Source organism: Merops nubicus, unplaced genomic scaffold (genome assembly GCF_000691845.1).
Source record: "Merops nubicus isolate BGI_N331 unplaced genomic scaffold, ASM69184v1 scaffold28085, whole genome shotgun sequence".
In the NCBI taxonomy this organism is placed as follows: domain Eukaryota; kingdom Metazoa; phylum Chordata; class Aves; order Coraciiformes; family Meropidae; genus Merops; species Merops nubicus.
The window spans coordinates 9451-22217 of NW_008612046.1; the positions used below are offsets into that span (position 1 = coordinate 9451).

At 51.3% G+C, this 12767-nt stretch overlaps 1 protein-coding gene across 1 annotated transcript in view; it reads right to left on the reverse strand.

Moving 5' to 3' along the window:
* Nucleotides 1-9370, reverse strand: part of SYT13 (synaptotagmin XIII) — a 12732-nt gene extending 3362 nt beyond the window's left edge. The window contains exons 1-4 of the mRNA XM_008941433.1: nucleotides 9179-9370; nucleotides 4436-4658; nucleotides 2434-2568; nucleotides 1119-1432 (exon numbers count right to left, since the gene is read on the reverse strand). Coding sequence (XP_008939681.1) covers nucleotides 1119-1432; nucleotides 2434-2568; nucleotides 4436-4658; nucleotides 9179-9370 — 864 coding nt within the window. The remainder of the gene's footprint in view (nucleotides 1-1118; nucleotides 1433-2433; nucleotides 2569-4435; nucleotides 4659-9178) is intronic.
* Between the last annotated feature and the right edge of the window lie 3397 nt (nucleotides 9371-12767).

Genomic DNA, 12767 nt, shown 5'->3' on the forward strand with positions numbered 1-12767 from the left:
CACTGCCTACAGAGCAGAGGCCACAGCAGACTGGAGGGCTGGGAGGGGCTCAGGCTACCTCAGTTTAGGAATTTAAATCATTATATTGGAGTGATTTCTTTTGGACACCTCTTTTTACAGCAGCAGGCCGGGCAATCATTTCATGTATGGCTCTTAGGCAAAGACTTGGCCTCGTGCTGGAAGCTGACTGAACTGACTCAGGCCAGCCCTTAGCTCCTGCTGCCTCTACCTCTGGTAGAGGATTTGGAGGGGCCAGCCCTGTGAGCATTCGAGTGGCCATCAGATCCATCAGCATTACTGGGAAGCTGAAACAGAAACTCTGGCCAGCTCAGTGGCCAGCCCTCAGCCCTGGCAGGGACAGGCAGTGACTGATCTGTGCCCACTCAGCAGGGGGTTCCTCACCCCCTGCCCTGCCTGCCAGCCTGCAGCGGGCACTTCCCTCCTCCCTGCCCCTGCAGCCCGGGGCGTGTGGACAGGGACAGAACGGGAGGTTCTTTAAGGAAATGAACACAAAGCCTGAGTGATAGCTTGACATCCCCCCATGAATAGCACGGCTGGATTGATCCCAGTAAGGATAAGTGCTCTTCAGTCCAACATCCATTCCCAACAGCTGTTTCACAGCTGGGAGGGCTCCCCGGGGTGGCACTTGTGCCACAGCACCACCCCCCCATCGCTAATTCACAGAAACTCACGTAACTTTTCCTAGACTTAGGCTGTGAATGACAGACATCAGCGTCAGATTGTCATGTACTGGAGGGAGGAGGAGAGGCAGCTGCAGATGGGAGGGCTGGGCTGATGGCCTTTGATTGCTTTCCGAATTGGTTAGCTACAGAGCAGCAGGGAGCAGTGCTGAGGGACCCTGCCAGCCACACGTCCCACCCCTCTAAACCTGGCTCCACACAAAGCCACTCACTGATGTGCAGGTCTGTTATCTGAGTGATTAGTCATCGGGGCTTCTGGGCTCAGCCTGTGTGGGTAGTCCTTACCTTCTCCAAGGGTAGTCCATACCTTCTCCAAGGGTAGTCCTTACCTTCTCCAAGGGTAGTCCTTACCTTCTCCAAGGGTAGTCCATACCTTCTCCAAGGGTAGTCCTTACCTTCTCCAAGGGTAGTCCTTACCTTCTCCGGGGTCTTGAGCCGTTCCCACTGGGCCCTCCCAAAGGACTCCTCCGCGCTGGCGAGGCTCAGTCTGAGCTCCCCCACGATGCTGTGCCTGGAGAACTTGTCGCAGTTCCTCAGGGTGAGAGTCAGTGTGGCCTCTGCCATCTCCTGCTCCGTCACGGGGAACCGCAGGGCCTCCTCCCAGAGGGTGTGGGGCACCTTCTTCTTCAGCTCTGTCTGGGCCTCGGCAGTGCCGGCCTTGCTCTCCAGCGTGCCCAGCACGTAACAGTGGCAGCCAGCATCTTGGTCCCCACTGATTCTGCCGTGCATAGCTGGAAGAGAAAGATAGGCTGTAAGGACCTCTAACAAAGACAGCCCTGAAATACCTGTGGCCAAACTGCTTGTGAAATAAAACAGCTGCAGAGACATTGGCCCCTGCTCCTGCTGGCCGGGGGCAGTCAGCCGTGAGAACACGCTGCGGCGCCCTCCTCCTGGGGCACCACATCCTTGTCCTGCTGCCCCTGCCACAGCTGCTGCTCCAGAGCTGGGGTCCCCTGGCTCAGGGGGTCTCCTGCTCTCTCGGGGGAGCAGAGCCGGGTGCTGCCCGGGGGGCAGTGGGACACCCAGGGAGGTGCAGGAGGGCTGGGGGGGGGGCAGGGGTCCCCTCCCTGGACAGGAGCTGTGGGCTTGCTGCTGGCAGGCCACTGAGCACCCCTTCAGTCCTCCCTGCAGAGGCTGAGGTCGGTTTGTTCTCCACAGAGATCTGCACTGTGCATGAATTATTCAGGCAGCTGATTTTACTGTCCCAGAGGAACTGCTGACGCTCCAGCCCTGAGCTGAGAAGCAGTTACAGCTGTCAGTTCTCACTTCAGACAGTGACACAGAACCTGGCCAGGCACAGCCAGAGAGACCTTCCTCAGGGGCCTCCAACATCACTCTGGTATCTCCAGCTCAGCCTTTGACTTGAGGTGAGGGAGAGGCGGTAGGAAGTGGGTCAAGTTGAAGAACAGAAGCTATAGAGAGGAAGGAGATAGGGAGCTGCCTTGCCCCTGCCCCTGTGGGGGAAACAAAAAGGAAAGGTTGGTTTGTACTATATCTGGGACTGGAGGAGCCCCTCCTGGTTCCCAGCTTCTGCTTTTGAGGTGAGCAGATAGTTGTCCCCAGGCCATGACCTTGCCAGGTGTTTCTGTTGTGTAAGCCCAAACCGACTGAAACGTGCAGTGGTCCTGGGGGCACGGCTTGATTTTAAGGCAGGAGGGGAACCCTCTAAAATCAACGGGTGCCGTGTACCCTCCAGAGGGAGGATCAGCAGGGGAAGATCTCTGTCCCTTACCTTCCAGGAGGGCCACCCGGAGCTCGGCGTGCTGTGGGTCATAGAGGAGGGAGTAGTGCAGCTCGGGGGCCTGGGTGCCACCAGCCACCCTCTCGGGGTTCAGGGGCTCTGTCACACACACGTCTGTCACGACACCTGCAACTGAAACCAGCCCCTCAGCCAGCAGCTCCCCTCCCTTCGAGGAGGACAGAGCCACCCTGTCGTGGCCCAGCTTTTCTACACGTTTTACTGTTCCTGCACCTGGTCTGCAGAACTATCGTTTCTGTTCCTTCTCCTCCATCACCATACCATCTTTTTCCCCTCTTCTCCCACACTTTTAGCTCTTTTGGCAGCACTTGGACAAGCTTTCTGCTCCTTACCACCTTGTGGTCTAAGATGGTTCACACACTTGCTCTTCACCTTCTGCCTCTGCCAAGGTGTCTAAGCTACACTCCTAGGTTGTATGGTTTTGAATTGTTTTTAACTCACACTGGTGAATTAAATCCGGTGTTCTCCAGAGGGGAGTTCTCATGAGAACTCAGATTCCTGTGAAGTTCCATTTTCCATGCAGCCCTGCAGTTAGTCCAGACCTCTCTAAATGTTTTCTTTATGTTAATGATACCATCTTTGCCATGCAGAATACATCTGTTTCCATAGCTTGACCAGGTTGGTAATGAGCTGGGGCAGCTGTGAGGCAGTTCCTCCATGCAGGATTTTGAAACAGATTACATCTCATACTGAAGTAAATCAAGCTGCAAGACTAAAGGGGAGGTCCCAGCTTTTTGTCATCAACAGCTGCTACCTGCAAGGTCAGCTCTGATTCATGCAAAAAAAATAGTGGGGCCAGTCCTCCCAAAACTTTCAGCCACAGCCCAGACCATCTGAGTGTGGCACCAAAAGAACACAATTCTTGCTTCATGTCAGCAATGCTGGAGCTATGAAAGCAGGCACAGCAGGCAGCAGACTTGCTTCTGCCAGTAGCAGTGCAGAGACTCTTACACCAACACACTTACATAAAGCTTTGGCCTACATGCAGCCTCCCCAACCTATCATCTTCTCCCTGGCTCCGGAGGATGTGGCTCAGACAGTCCCTGCCTCCCGTGCAGCTGCTCACCGTTGCACTCTCCTTTCCACACTCACAGCTCTGAGGGTGGAGGGATGAGTGTAGCAGCTGTCCTCCCAGAAGGACAAGAATATAATCTAAGGCCATTTTAAAAAAAAAGTAAAAAAGGTTTTCTTAAAAAAAAAATCATGACAGGTGGCATTGTGTCTCTGGTGAATCCTCAGGAAGGTTTATGGGTTTGGTGACCATAGGAGTCAGTTATCTGTTCAAAGAGCTGTGAAGGTAAATCAGTCTGGAGGCAGCCCAGATGTGCTGCCACAAGTGTGTAAGTCCCATGGCATTTTCTCTGCAGAATCCTCTGTTCTGGGCTTTGGCTTGTTACCCTTTGGGCTGGCTGGAAAACAAGAATTCTCTTTGGCAAAGCTGTCTGAGGTGCCAGCCTTTGGTTTCACTGGACATTACAAGCCAGGACCTTGTCACCAAACTGGTGGGAAAAAGGCAGTGGAGAAGTTAAAGCAGAAGCTTGAACTGCTGCTGCTGCTGCCCCTGAGCAGGACAGTTGCTGGACAGCCAGCATCTGTTCTGGAAGAGATATTCTGCCTAGTTTGGGCAGATATTTCACCCATGCTGCTCTCAGGAAAATGAAAGACATGTTTTTCTGCAAAGCATTTGCTTCCAGTGAGCCACTTTCTTCAACACTCAAAGTGTTTAGGTAAAAAACCCTCTACAACCAGGCAGTACAGCTTTGGTATCTGAATGTCCTGAGGAGCCCCATGAGTACTTGCTATCAAACACATGCATTTCAGACAGAACTGACAGTGCTCATGATGCAAGAGGGCAAAGTTCCCCACCTCTTCATCATCCCATTTGTTACTCTAACTACAATGACATTATGCTCAGAAGTATTACAGGTCTACACCCAGAAAAGCAACTGTTGGTCTGAAGACCAAATGCTCCTACCGTTTTGAGGGAGAACAAACAGCTCCTCATTGACTTGTATCTTCACCCTGTTCTCATCCAAACCAGTGAGTTTTCCAGGAGCTGCTGCTTCTGTTGTCTTCAGGGAGTACTGCGTGTAGTTAACAATTTCAGGTGAAGTTACTGCTGGTTTGGGGCCATAAATGTTGGGAAACTTCAGGAGTGCTCGAGGCTGGACTGGCTCTGCGGTTTTCTTAACGTTGAACTGAAAATTAAAACCTTGTTTATTACTTTGCACTAATTAGACTAATTTCCCCCGATGTTAAGTGAGCTGAGACAAAGGGAGAAAAGAGTGTGCCTCAGGTCCTTCCCACCCTCATTGTTTCTTGGGTTGTAGAAGCCACAGCCTGTATGCCCAGAGGTTTTCTTGCCAAAGCCAATACCCTTCTGCTTGTATGTCTGTTTAGGTTTACTCCTCTACACACTGCAACAAGAAAAAGACACATTTGTGTTGTTTGATTATTCCTCGATAGTAATGTGTTTTCTCTTGGCACAAATGTGAGCCATGGAGTTAATGTTGCTGTGATTGAGGTGTGGTGTTTTTTACCCTGATGTTTGAAGTGAAATCTGAGACCAAGAGGCTATAGCTGCACAGAGGTTTCAGAACACTCTAGGTGAGTATGCAGCAGGCATTGGAAAGACAAAGGCATGGGTCATACAGGCACTTGGAGCAAGCACAGCCATGGTGACAGAGTAGAACTGGCTGAACAAATGAGACCTGCAATGGCGTGCCAAGAGTAGCTGGATCAGTGGTCACCTCAGCCTCTTGGACTCTCTCTTCCCTGTCGGGACCAAATCTCTGCCTGACCCCCAGACACACGTTTCCGCTTTGTTATACCAGAATTGAAATTTGTATTTATGGTCAGCTTTGTTCTTAACATGGTCAGCTTTGTTCTTAACATTCAATTCCCTGCTGAATCATTAAGATGGAACGAGCATAAGAACCTGGAAGGTGGTGAAATGCTCAGGCAGCCCAAGCAAAGGTCGTCTCAAAGCCATTAGTGTTTGCCCAAAACAATGAGAAAATATTTCTGTGGACTTCTACGGTCCTCTTTTCCACATGCCCCAAGACAGAATCCTGTCTGCTCACAGCTGAAATCGTACTTGACTCATTTCTATTTGGATTCATCAGCTGACTAGCAAGTGACCCCGTCCCTTGAAACAGATTTTATGAATGCTTCCAAAACACAAAAGACAAAAAGCAGAGGTAAAGCTGCCATTTTGGTTGATAATTGTGCAGTGGGATTCTCTCCAGCTCTGCTGCCTGACAGCCTTTTCTGGGTTAAGTTTGGGTGGAGGGCGAGCCAGAAAATGCATAGCTGTAATTAAGGCTTCCCCTTGGTCTCTTTGTTTCCCGTCAGTAATGAGTGCAGGGGAGCCCTGCGGCACTGGCCCCTGCTGGGAGCGGGTGGTCCCCGCTGGCACGTCCCCAGGGAGGGGGCCTGTCCTGGGCAGAGCTGAGGAGCAGAGCTGGCTGCGTGCCGCTGGCGGTGCCGGGGGAACAGTCAGGCCAGCAGCTCCGTCCCCTGCAGGCAGGCAGTGCACAGTGTCAGGGAGCCCTGCTGGGTGCTCAGCGCCCTCGTGTCTGGCGTGAGGGGCCCGGGGGGACGTGGGCTGAGAGGAGACACCGCGGCGTGCGGCTGAGCTCCGGGGGTGCAGCCTGGGAGGGACACCCCTCTTCCCTGCCCCTCGCTCAAAGCCAGACGTAGTCAGGAAATCCATCAGCACAGAGCAACAAAGAGCTCTGCTGGGTCTAAATATTCCTCTTGCCTGTCTGCTGCGCAGAGCTGGAGATGAGACATATGCAAGCTCAGTGGGACCAGCCCACCCCCTCTTCCCAGTGCATCTGCCTCTGTTGATGGTTTTTGCTGCCAGCTCCATTCCCTAGTGCTGTCTGCTGATCCGGTTACTTCCCTGTGGAAGTTCCCTTTGCACATCCACAGCACCCTTTAAATAAAGAGATGAGCAGAAATGTTCAGGTAGTTCTGCATGAAACGCATGAAAATAGAGAAACCAGAAGTCACAGGGAGGCTGCAGCTGACCCTTCTGGGGCCCTGCCCAGGGCCACTCAAGCAGTGGAGCAGCTTTTTGAGTGTGTTTGGGATCTTCATTCTGGACACTTTGCTGAGGCTTGGCTCATTTACAGCAGTTTTTCATGTTCTGTGGGTGTCAGTCTGTGTTGGAACCCTTCCCCATCACATGTGCAGGGCACGTCCCCGGGGAGCCTCTGCCTGCAGCAGATACAGGCGTGGCTGCCACGGGAGACATGCCGAGCAGATAAAACACAGTCTTGCTTCACCTTCCTTTTGTCACCTCTGTTGATCAGAAACAGTGGCCCTGACAGGCTTCAACAGTTCAGCATGTCAAGCACCAGCTAGGACATTGATTGTACTAATGGAGTTGGAAAAAAGTCCTGACAGGACAATCTGTAAACACAGACAGAGATGATAACACTTCACAAGCCCAGAACTCCCTTTGAGATCCATTCCTGCAAGGTGTGTAGCCTGGCTCCAAAGCAGTGACAGCTCAGGAGAAGGCCTGCTCCTGGCAGCAGAGCTAATTTATTGGGAAGAGTTGTCAGGCATATGGAATATGCCAACTCAGAACATTTTGCACTTTCTGTGACAGAATGTTCATTCGGCTGCTATAGTTTGGCAAGATTTCTTTAAAAGAAAAACCAAACAGTAGCATTAGAAATAATGTTCGTTATTATTAATTAGAAAGCCCACACTGCTAAGGGAATGCAATTGCTCAGGTAACAGTGATACACTGAGGGCACGTTGAGTCATTTGATCCCCTGTTGGTCAAATACTGGATTAAGCTATAGCAAAACTGGACAAATGTTGAAATATTGGGAGGACCGTAACTAGTAACTGCTGAGTACTGGAGGCTTAATTGGACTTTAGGATGACTTAGTGCTTCAGTCATGAGAGCAGGATGACACCCTGGAGGACAAGCTCCAGGACAGGCTAACACTTTCCCAAGCCTTTTCCCAAAAAGCTGTATAAAACAAAAATATCCAGTTCAAGGACAGAGCTAAAGATGCAAGAGGTTTCTGAGCTAGAAGACTGCAACAAGAAGTCTCTTATAGAAAGGGACTGATGGTGAAGTTGTCTGTGGGTAGTGTTGTTCCAGACAACAGCTACAAAAAATGCTGTGCAAAGGGGTATGACAGTCAAAGTTACACATTCTACATTCATTTTAACAGTAGACTTGGAAAGTCTCAGCATTATTTACATCCTTACATACAGGAGTTGGCAAATCCCCTGTAGGGGCTAGAAGAGGCAAGAAAGGAGCCTGGAAAGGACATGACAAGACCATCAAACAGAACAGCAGATGACATTCATCCTAGGAAAATGCAAACAGGTACTGGGAGGTATTCACCCTGCTCGTGGACGAGTGCTCAGAAGTAGCAGCAATGTCTTGTGAAGTCCTAAGCTCACACAGACATTCACCCATGGTCAGTGGAGCCACCCTCCCACCCTCTGGCAACCAGAGGCTCTGGTACCACGAGTCTGTGTGTCTGCACCAGATCTCAGTACCAGTAGCAGATTTGGCCATCTTTCCTCAGAACAAACTGCAACAGGAGCATGAGGGTGCCACGGCTCCTTTCTACTGAGCCTGAGAGTGGTAGCCAGAGAGAGACTGAGTGTGTCAAAATTACAAACAAACAGTACAGAGAAGTTCAGTTAGAACTCCTGCTACACCCTTCGAGAATTCAAAAAATAATGGGCAGCTCAGATAATTAAAAGGTAAAAAGAGGCTGTTACACAATGGGGCACCAGCCTTTGTAATTGGCTGCTATGGCAGTACATTTGGCCAAATGTCTGGAAGTGAGGACACAGACACTAAAAGGCCAAGAGCTGCAGCCAACAGGTCATGCTTTCAGAGACTGACCAGGGCTGTAGCTTGTGCAGACCATGGTCAGTCAAAGAAATCAGTCAAACATCCCCCTTGGAAGGGCAGCTTCCCACTAGTAAGTGTATTAGCAGGGTCCTGTAATTCCCCTTGCTCTCCTCTGCACTGAGCTCAGGAGCAAGCCAGGGTTTCGGGGTTCAGGCAGGTGAGACAGAGCACACAGAGGTGCCCAACATGACCCGTACTCCACATGGCTCTTGCACTGAGAAGGCAATTCAGTGTGAGCAGGTTGTCCAGTCATCACATGCTGGATTCGCACCCCCATTTTATGATCATTTCAATGCCTTGTCCTAACTTCAGACACAATTAATCTCCTGAGCTAGAGGGAGGAGGAGGGATGGTTTTCACAAGGAACCAGCTGTTGACAGGGCCCTATCCTGCAGGAACTCTAAGATGCTGTGGCCCGAGTTAGCGAGAGAGCTGCTGTAGGAGGTGGCAGCAGGAGGCACCTGCCCTTGGCAGTGCTGTGTGCCACCTGGCCAAGACCAGTCACCTCGCCTCAGGAAATCATTTCCCTTGTGATCTAGCTTGTCAGGTAAACAGCACTGGCAGTCCTCCTCCCCTGTCCTTGCCATTAGCAGCCTTCTCTGTCAGCATGGCAGCTGTCTCCTGCTCCCGGGGGCCACCCAGCCCGTCCCTGGTTTTCCCTCACTCCTCCTCCACCCACGAACGTGTTGTTACATCCTGAGCACAGTAAGCAGATAAGCAGGCAGCATAAATCACGGGCTGGGTAGTGACAGAAGTTGCACTCCCACCCTCTGCATTTAAAGCACAATCACAGAGTAAATTAGAGAGACCGGGTCTTACTTGCTGGACTGGCTGAAGCACGCTGGGCTTAGTGGGCTTAGTGTTTCCTGGGTCACAATCCGGGTCCTTCTCGGAGAGTCCTTTCCCAGGCTGCTTGCATTTGCAGAGGCAGGTGAGCCCGCAGAGGGCGAGGATGCTGGTTGCAGTCCCTAAGGTAGCCCCCAGGGCTATCACTGGGGCTGATAAAACCATGGTCCTGAGCGGCACGGGAGCAACGAGCACAGAAACCCCAGGACTCCTTCTGCTGCCTGGGAGAGCAGCTCCCGCGCAGCCACTCCGATTTCTAGCCTGGCTTCATTCTCCTTGCAAGTCTGAAAACAATTCTCTCGTGCAGCAAAGAAAAGGGACCGATCTAGAGACAGAGGCAGATCATCCCACTTTTGCTAGGCAACAGGGCTACCTTTCTATCGTGATGAAGGAGTTTCTGCTCCAGGTCAGGCAGAGGAAATGGTGATCATGGTGCCTGCGGTCTCCATCGAGCTGCAAACAGGCAGTTTTCATTGAAGCCTGTTCTCCAGCTCCACTGGGAAAAGTCTGATGTGTGATCGAGAGGAAGGACGTCAGCAGAAGGGGCTGGGCCTGGCTGGTAACTCACAGAAAGTGCATCCAAATGTTGGATCAGCTCTCTGGCAATATTTCTGAGGGCTCGTGCCCCGATTTGCTCGAGAGGTTGGATTTTCCTGTCTCACGGCAGACAGGGATTGCCAAGAGGTGCTGGCCTGAGAAGCCCGGTTACAACAGCACCCAAGGGCAGTGCTGCAGACAGAGGGAAGCCTGCCTGTGGGTCAGGCAAAACTTAACCCTTCTGCAGAGGCCAGGGAGCAGACGCTGACACGAACGGAGCGCTGGCCCACACCTCCCCGCTGCCTCGACACAGGGCCTGAAGCTGTGGCTGCTCTCTGCAGCACCCACGCCGAGCAGCACTTCTCAGGAAGGCAGCAGACAGCCCGGCTGGAGAAGACACTGGCACAGAGGCTGCTTCCCGAGGAGAGGAGGAGAGAGCCAGCAACGTGTGCCAGGTGCTGGTCACCCTGCTTACGGCACTGGCACCAGGCTGGAGAAGAGCCTCCAATGGACCCAGGGGCTGTGTGTCCAGCTCAGTGTTCTCGTGAGGTGGTGGGCTCATTAACTTCCTCTGACTCATTTATTTTTGCCTTATTTCTCAGACTGCCCAAGGTGGGCAGGAGGGGGCTGAATGCCATCTTTCAGCCTGTTTCTTGTGACACTTACAACTGTTTTACAACCAGCTTCACAGGGAGCACCTGTGGCCAGACGATTAGAATTCTGGGTCACTGTGTATCTGGGCCAAGGTAGAACTAGCATGCAAGAAAATATTCCTGATAAGGGTCTGGAAAAAAAGTTCTACTGGGAGTTTCTTTGTCCTTCTGTTCTGGAATACAGTTGGTGCCTGTGGATTGGGAAAAAAGAGAACTCTGTTCACAGCAGTGTTTAGAAATTCTGGGGTTTTATCTTTCTGCAACTCAGGTTTTGCAGTGGATTTTTCCTGACTTTTTTTGATGTTTCACGTCTTCCTCACGACGACTCACTCAGCCTTTGTTCCATTCTAGATGACATGTTCACCTCCCTGGCACAAAGTTTCCCTCACACAGCCAGCTCCTGCTTTAACTGTTACCGCCTCCTCTCTAACACCGCAGCATCCCTGCGGATGCAGCACACGTCCCATCACCTTACCAGGCTTCTCAGACACGTCTCCTCCCCAGCTCCAGCCTCCCGAGCCCCCAGCAAAGAACCACAATAGACTGCTTAGGCAGAGGCAGGCCCCCAGTACACTGCTCAGCCCCTGGAAATTGGCCCTTTCAGCTCAGCCCACAGGAGGAGAACCTTGAGCTTTGTCTTCTGTCTGTACAAGAACATAAAAGAGGCCACACCAGGCTGGACCACTGGCACATCTCTCACTGTGGTCAGCAATGGAAGAACATCACACAGAGGGGATTGAGAAGTCTGACTAAACGCTGTTTAATTCCTGTTCTTCATGTCTTGGGAGCTTCCGAAGCTTTGAGCAGCACCTTGTGCTTACCTCTGCTAATCTGAACTTCCTCTGACACAGGTAGACTGTTACAACCATTTGCTGGCTTACCTAACAGCTACTTCATTCAGACAGTAGTTGAACAGGTAACATCTAATCAGAGGGGCATGAAGTCTTATTTTGGATTTGAAGAATGCACCATATTGCTGCAGACTGGCACCATCCCTCAAGCAGGAGAGAGGAGAGTCTGAAAGAGGGCAAAAAGGGTGGAGACACTGTTCAGATGCCTTTGGTTTCCTCCTCAAGGTTCTAATGAAATCTAACCCGGCCAGACCAGAGGCCCCTGAGATTTGGAGACTATGAAAAGGAAGAAGGTGCTCTTAAGGGCAGAATACACTGACACACATTGTCCAGTCATCACACTCTAGACTCTAGAGAATGAAACAGCTCTTGCTAAACACTGAATATTAGCAGTGTGCAAGCTTCCATAAGTGACAAGCCAAAGACTGCAGAATCTTCTCTGTGCACTGAGGTGTGTAACTGGTCCAGATACATGGTAGAGCTTGGGCACTTACAGTCACTGCCTCTGTCTGTCGTGCTTGCTTACTTATAACACATCCGATTCTAAAAAAATCGGACCATAAATCTATTTCCAGGTCAGCTTTACACTTGCCACCACTCAGATAGGTGGGTTGGGGGGTTGCCACTTGTATTCTGGCATTAGAAGGCATGAGTCAGAGTTCCCAAAGCCCTCACTGTCCCAAGGAAAAGCCAAGACAGAGCTGAATGAAAGGTGCTTGCAGACTGCTTTCCCCAACTCAGCCCGCTCCACCAGGGGCTGGTGGTGGCCAGGGACTGATTCTCACTCAGGCACTTCAGCAGGCAGAACTGAGTTCACAGCCACAAACAGGAAAAAGAGAGGTTTTTGTTTTTTTTTCAGGGAATTCCTTGTACTAGTCAGATGTAGCCTGAAGGTGTAGGCTTATGTTTTCACTTGTGTTGACTTGTTCTGAGATTCTGTGCTACAGAAATGGGACAGCTTGAACAGGATGATGGTTTGTTTGGCCAGTTGCATGGCCCAGCATAAAGGATATGGGCAATAGCAGGAAACAGACTTGACTATCCAATTCCACTGAACACAGGAAGAATGTGATGTGGTTAACAACAGGACAACCAAACAGATCACTATAGATACTCCTAGTAGATAACACCACCAAGGAAAGGAGTAAGCCACACCAGGGATCCTGTAAAGAAGGAAAGAATAAGCCAAGCCAAAAGTCCAGTCACAATCACGTGAAAGCCACCATGGCAGTTCCTCAGATGCCACCCCACCCTTGTTCTGTCCAGCTCCCACTCCTGTCCCAGCACTGCTGAGGACTGGTTACAGGGGACAGAGAAGGAGCCCTCCCAGTAACAAAGAAACCCTGCTCAGTGCCCCCCACAGACAGCTTTCCTAAGCCCACTGCAAGTGGAACCAGTTTTGATACTATTAACTTTGAAGGTGAGACACCTGGTGTTAACTTCAAAGGTGGGACCCAAGAGGATATCTTCCTAAGGGGTTTTCACCCAAGGCTGGCTGGGTCTTGAGAGGAAGCCAAGAGG